Consider the following 6859-nt stretch of genomic DNA (forward strand, 5'->3'; position numbering starts at 1 on the left):
CACCCGCGCGGATTGACCCCTTCGCACGCGGCGGGCGCGCGCGGCTTTTAACTCGTGTTCCCGGGCAGGCAGCTCCGCGCCGGTCTTCGCAGCTCGTGCGCACTACAGTAGCAGCGGGCGGGCTCGAAGGCGGCGCTTTGTGACGGCAGCTGGGTTCGGGGCGGAGCCGCCGCCGCCTGCGCTATAAGGGGCGAGTGCGGCGGGCGCCCCGCGCAGTGGCGAGCGGCGGGGCCGGGCGGGAGTTGGGCTGGCCATGGAGTTACTGCGGACTATCGCTCACCAGCCGGGGAGCAGCGCCGGCGGCCCCAAGGGGGGCGAGCCGGGGCTGGGCAGAGCCTGTGGCGGGGAAGCCCGGCGCAAGAAGCTGCTGGAGGAGCAGCCGCAGCATCACCACTCGCAGGCTGCCCCCGAGGTCTCCCGGATTATCACCGACCCCGGCACGGGCAAGCGCTACTGCCGCGGCAAGGTGCTCGGCAAGGTAAAGGACCGGCGCCTGCAGCCTCCGCCCCCGGGGCTCCGGAAAGCGACTCGCATGGCTCGCCGCGGGGAGCAGCCAGCCAGGCATCTCTGCTCCCTTCCCGCACCGGCAGCGGGGCCGAGCGCGGCATGGTCCTTCCTCGAGCCGGGCAGGCGTGTCCTGCCCCACCCCTTTCCCTGCATGTCAGTTCGCGTGGTCACCTGCTGCATGCTGTGAATTCCCCCCTTGGCAGCCGCAGGCCCGCCTGGGTGGCTGGCTGGCTTGGCGGACTCGCTCTGATACAGCGCGGTGGAAGTGATGCCCTGTGACTGTCTAAAACTGGATCGGATCTCCTTGTCTCTGTAAACGGGAGCGTTTGAAGTATGCTATGTTAAACTGGCCCTCTCTGCCCCACCACTTATCCCTGGATCTCCCATTTCCTCTATCCCTAAAATTGTGTTTTTTCTCATGTCATGGCTATAAAATGGCTTTGATTTGGGAGCCGCCCTCCTCCCCCCACACAACGAGGTGGGGGGTCTGTCTGCTACCGAAATGCCAAATGCAGAGGAAATTACACCGACCCCCTACTCTTGCAAGCTTCTTGAGTAATTAAATCCAGCAGATGACTGATTAAATGAGGAACCTCTTTCATACCATCCTTAATTGCCTTTTTTTTGGGTATATCTCTCTAGGGTGGATTTGCCAAATGTTATGAGATGACAGATTTGACAACGAACAAAGTCTATGCTGCAAAAATCATTCCTCACAGCAGAGTAGCTAAGCCTCATCAAAGGGAAAAGGTGTGTGCATGAGTGACTCTTGTTTAAAAAATCTCTTTGTGTGCTGCATGGCCCTTCCCTCTTTAGAAATGTCTGCTGGCGTTAGCAATCTCCTCAGCCAAGGTTGCAAGGCTAATAAGCTTTTCTTGTGTCTTGTTCTTTAGATTGATAAAGAGATAGAGCTGCACAGAATGCTTAATCACAGCCATGTTGTACAGTTTTACCACTACTTTGAGGACAAAGAGAATATTTACATTCTTCTGGAGTACTGCAGTAGAAGGGTGAGCATCAACTGGGAGAAATCCAGTATTCACTTACCTGGGATCTGCAACTAATGTAAATATATAATATGTGAAAGGTGTTTCTCATGGCTTCTTTAGGGGTCATTTCTTCTTGCTTTTTATTTAAAAGTGAACCTACTTGAGAACTTTAATTCACCTCATTGTTTGTGTGTGGGTTTTTTTGCAGTCTATGGCTCACATCTTGAAAGCAAGGAAGGTATTGACGGAACCAGAAGTGCGATACTACCTCAGGCAGATAGTGTCGGGGCTAAAATATCTTCATGAACAGGAAATCTTGCATAGAGACCTTAAACTAGGTAAGTCATTTTTCCCTCATTGATTACAAAAAGCACTGCTTCCAGCAATGGGGCACTTAGCAGACTGATAGCTCAATTGATAGAATCACCTCAGTCTTTTTCTACAATGGAAACCTGGAGCACTTAAGTAATGACATTAAGTATTCATAAAAAACAAGTTGGCTATCTACTGGCTTTTGTTAGTGTGACTCAGCACTAGTGGCTAATGCATCCCTATCTTGCAAGGCAGGGATTCACTTTTTATTTTTTATTTTTTGGGGTCTAGGTAATTTCTTCATTAATGAGGCAATGGAACTAAAAGTAGGCGACTTTGGTTTGGCAGCAAGGTTGGAACCGCTGGAACACAGAAGGAGGTAGGAGCCTCAAGAATGTTTAAGGAACAGCATTAATCCAAACTGGACTCTAAAAATTAGAGGAATACAAAGATCAACTAACTGCTGCAGGGGTCAGAACTTCCCCCTCCTGTAAAAGCACTGCAGTATGTGGTGGGTGGCTTAGATACTGGCCAATGCCAGAGGCAGGATGTGTAACTCAATGTTGCAATGATGTACCTAGTAGGGCTTGTTTATTGAAGACTGTAAATAGGAATGTTGGTAACAGTGGAAACATGATTCACACTGTTTTTTGAGAGCTTCTAAATTTCTGCCCAAATCTAATGGCGGGGGTAAACTGCCCAATGGAAACACCCCTACATTTCTTCTCTGGGTTAATATACTGAGTCCTGATATCTTTGATTTGCAGAACAATCTGTGGCACACCAAATTACCTCTCTCCAGAAGTCCTCAACAAACAAGGTCATGGATGTGAATCTGACATATGGGCCTTAGGTTGCGTAATGTAAGTATCGCTTCAAAGACTCAAAGCTATCTTGATAATATACTTAGGGTTCAAAGGAGAGGCAATGACTGGGTGAACACAATGCCTGAAGTCTGCCTAACCTATGAATATAACACATGAATTATCAAAGCAACCTTCTTGCTAAGAAATGGGCTGCTAATTTAAAGGGGCTTTAAAAAAAACCACTATATTTTGAAGTGTTTTTGCATTTACTCAAGTACTGAGACTCTTTTATTCCTCTTAAACAGGTACACAATGCTGTTAGGAAGACCCCCCTTTGAGACTACAAACCTTAAAGAAACCTATAGATGTATAAGGGAAGCAAGATACACTCTACCATCATCTCTATTGGCACCTGCAAAGCACTTAATAGCTAGCATGTTGTCAAAAAATCCTGAGGACCGGCCCAGTTTAGATGATATAATTCGACATGACTTTTTCGTACAGGTTTGTACTGTATGGCTTTCTGGTTCAGAATGTTGCATTATTCTAAGTGCACATCACAGTCTTCTAAGTATTGGCTTCTACATTTCATTTCCACAGGGCTTTACACCAGATCGACTCTCTTCTAGCTGTTGTCATACTGTTCCTGACTTCCACTTGTCAAGTCCAGCTAAGAATTTTTTCAAAAAGGCAGCTGCTGCTCTGTTTGGTGGTAAAAAGGAAAAAGCAAGATACTTTGATACACATAGTAAGTACATTAGAATTATACTTGTGTATACAGCTTGCTTACACTTTGTGTTAACTAGTGGTAAAAACAGCATTTGCATTTACCCAAGTATAATACTGTAAACTGTTAATTTACATCACTGAACTATCTTGTCCTTGTCATATTCATATTGATCTGCATGCTACTAGGTTTAGGCAGATGTAGCCCATAGTCTACATTCCCAATTTACATAGGGAAATGTTTCTTATATATACCAGCAAGCTTTTTATTGGGCCATAATCTATTGTTTCTGTTAACTACACTTAGTCTCAAGGTAGAAATGCCATTGTACGTAATGATGGCCAGGAGTATGCTGCAGGTGGGAGAGAATGCACTGCAAGAAGAGAGAATTGAGTTGTTTACACATTCCATCCTTGTTTGTAGCTAATGTTGTTGTGGGGTATTTATATTATTAGGAATTGCAAAAACATTCTTAGATATGATGTTAAATATTTGGCTTTTTAAAATTATAGATAGATTAACTAAAGAGGACGAAGAAATCTACAAACTTAGACATGAATTGAAAAAGACATCGATAACCCAACAGCCCCACAGACACAGAACGGATGAGGTATAGTCAAACTGATGAACTACAATGGGATGGGGTAGTAATAACTGATACTTGGCAGGAATTCATAATTGAGATTTATATTTCCTAACCACGTTTAAATGATTAGCACTTATATGGTAGTGACTGTTGTAAGAGGGCTTAGGCATGTTTTTGCCACACTGGTATGTAGTAGCCTTTAGTATTTGTATAGAGTCTAAGTCTTCAGAATTTATTACTCTATCCTTCTAGAATCTGCTTTATCTGTGCACCTTCTGCACAAATTTTAAAGGGATGCTGGCAGGCATTTCTCCCAATACGCCAAATATAAGGACTTACATTTTTATAATAACTAATTCATCATAGAAGGCCAATGAAATTATTGGGATTTTAATGTTCACATGCAGTGTGTGCAACCCAAACGCTGCAGCATTTTGTGAGTTCATGAGCTAGAGAGTAACCAGTTTTGCTACATTGTCCAGGTATTGTGAAATGCAAGACCTGAACAGCATAAATAAACTACATGTTATTGTCCTGATAATGTTCCTTCATACTTGTGTCTGCTTCCTAACTAGATCTCCTAAAATTATTTAGCTGTCAATTGGCATTGCCAGGATCAGTCTTTAATATGAGAGCTATACAAAAGCTCTCTGTGTGAACCTTGCCTTGCCTTATTGATTCTTAAATGTATAATTTCTTCTTGTAGGAGACCCAGCCTCCTAACATTACAGCAGCCAAACCTGGAACTCTAGCAGAGACCAAACAGATTGGAGACTCCATTCGAATGATAGTTAGAGGAACTCTAGGAAGCTGCAGCAGTAGCAGTGAATGTAAGTACAACATTAATGGAGTTCAAGATGGGGTTTTCCTGTTAAATCATAACATGCAAAACAGTAAACAAGCATCAAAGAAAACAGTGGATTTCAGCCTTAGAACACATTTCTTCCCATTCCTAAAACTAAACATTGGTTGCAATTCTTCATTCTGAAAACTAACCTTAAGAGGCTGACAAAGCTGGATTTATTTAGACTAAGGTGTAGATGGTGGGTGTGTTACATTATGCAGATAATTCAAGATTTGGCAACAGTTCTGCTCTTCTTTTTCAGGTTTGGAAGACAGTACCATGGGAAGTGTTGCTGATACAGTTGCAAGGGTATTGCGAGGTTGTCTTGAGAACATGCCAGAAGCAGATAGTATTCCCAAAGAACAGCTGACAGCATCTTTCCAGTGGGTTACAAAATGGGTTGACTACTCGAACAAATATGGCTTTGGTTACCAGCTGTCAGACCACACTGTGGGTGTTCTTTTCAACAATGGAGCACACATGAGCCTTCTACCAGACAAAAAGTAAATGCCTCCAAATGATTAGAAATTGACAATTCACTAAGTTGAGTCTGCCTTAAATTTTATGCTTGAACATACCTGTAATTGTTGGGTTTATTTTTTCCCTTGTCCGGCAGAACAGTCCACTACTATGCTGAGCTAGGCCAGTGCTCTGTCTTTCCAGCTACAGATGCTCCTGAACAGTTCATCAGCCAAGTAACGGTTCTGAAATATTTCTCTCACTACATGGAGGAGAACCTTATGGATGTAAGTACAACTCAAATTCTGAAAGACCACTGAAGGCAATGAACTTGCAGTAAACATAAGCTGACATGGTGGCTTTGTGCTCTTTTTTTTCCCCCCCCTAGGGAGGGGATCTGCCCAGTGTAACTGATGTTCGCAGACCCAGGCTTTACCTCTTACAGTGGCTAAAATCTGACAAAGCGTTAATGATGCTCTTCAATGATGGCACACTTCAGGTAAATACTTCTAGGATGGTGTTAAGTGAATGTGTGCCTGATACGCTTGTGCAGATGAACTTGTGACTTTCCTATAGAGTCCTGCATCTGAAGGTTGACCGGTGAAAATGTCTTATCTTTTTTGCAGGTGAACTTTTATCATGATCACACAAAAATAATCATCTGCAACCAAAGTGAGGAGTATCTCCTTACCTACATCAATGAAGATAGGATATCAACAACATTTCGACTGACAACACTTCTGATTTCTGGATGTTCATTGGAACTAAAACACAGAATGGAATATGCACTGAACATGTTGCTGCAAAGATGTAACTAAAGGACTGTCTCTTCTTAAACCAAAAGGACTCTTTTCACTGTGAAATCTACAGTGGAGGCAGTGGAGCGACTAGTATGTTGATGATGGATGAGTGGTGGTACGAAAACTATACTCTTGTAGTGTGCTGGGCTGGGACCAGACAGACCTAATCCTACTTTGTTGGACTCATGAAACAGTGTGACAAGGAGTTCTTTGGAATATAGCTTTCTTGCTTCGCACATGTTTAAAGGCTTGACTGAAGTTCAGCAGAGTGACTTCTAGTTCTGTAGGGAGCAGTTCTAATGGAGGACTTAAAACTGTGAATATGCATCTGGAAGGGGAGGGAGGGGAGAGCTCCATGTTGTGGAATAGCTGTAATGAGCAGGTTTTGGCTGCTTAAAACTGTGAACTATGGCCATAACTTCTTCCTTATTTTTCAAGAACTAGCCACTTGTGGCTGGCAAAGTGCATTCCTTGTTAATAATTTTTTATTTATTACAGCCCAAAGTCAAGTATTTATTACACAACATTTTTTTGGACCTTGATATTTTAAATATACATTTGTTGGCAATAAAGAGAATGGAAAAACTGAACACTCTCCACCCATTTCTTTAATATGCAATTTAAGATCCTCTGCTCTGCATCAATAAAACAAGCTTGCTGGATTGCTTTCCTAAAACTCTCTCTGAAAAATGATACTCACTTGAGCCTTAATCGGCTCAAAAGCTTAAAACTACAAACCCATAACACTGAGCATGAAATGGGCAAGCTGTTCATCCAAATAGAGAAAATGATCATATGCTTCAATATTCTGTCAAAAGGTAAACTTTAC

General features: G+C 43.1%; 1 protein-coding gene across 1 annotated transcript; it reads left to right on the forward strand.

Moving 5' to 3' along the window:
- Positions 1 to 232: 232 nt before the first annotated feature.
- On the forward strand, positions 233 to 6620 carry PLK2 (polo like kinase 2). The gene is made up of 14 exons (XM_054032586.1): positions 233 to 478; positions 1150 to 1257; positions 1401 to 1517; positions 1705 to 1834; positions 2100 to 2187; positions 2576 to 2671; positions 2920 to 3118; positions 3215 to 3362; positions 3854 to 3951; positions 4634 to 4757; positions 5034 to 5274; positions 5388 to 5517; positions 5619 to 5729; positions 5857 to 6620. The coding sequence occupies exons 1-14, from the start codon at positions 254 to 256 to the stop codon at positions 6046 to 6048; spliced, it is 2007 nt and encodes a 668-aa protein (XP_053888561.1). The 5' UTR covers positions 233 to 253; the 3' UTR covers positions 6049 to 6620.
- Positions 6621 to 6859: the final 239 nt, after the last annotated feature.

Source organism: Malaclemys terrapin, chromosome 6 (genome assembly GCF_027887155.1).
Source record: "Malaclemys terrapin pileata isolate rMalTer1 chromosome 6, rMalTer1.hap1, whole genome shotgun sequence".
Lineage (NCBI taxonomy): Eukaryota > Metazoa > Chordata > Testudines > Emydidae > Malaclemys > Malaclemys terrapin.

What these genes read in the sequence shown, in the direction of transcription:
- PLK2 (XM_054032586.1), top strand. Translation starts at nt 254, where the DNA reads ATGGAGTTACTGCGGACTATCGCTCACCAGCCGGGGAGCAGCGCCGGC. An exon ending in GACATGACTTTTTCGTACAG is followed by an intron (nt 3,119 to 3,214) that starts GTTTGTACTGTA and finishes TCATTTCCACAG; the next exon opens with GGCTTTACACCAGATCGACT. An exon ending in CTGCAGCAGTAGCAGTGAAT is followed by an intron (nt 4,758 to 5,033) that starts GTAAGTACAACA and finishes CTTCTTTTTCAG; the next exon opens with GTTTGGAAGACAGTACCATG.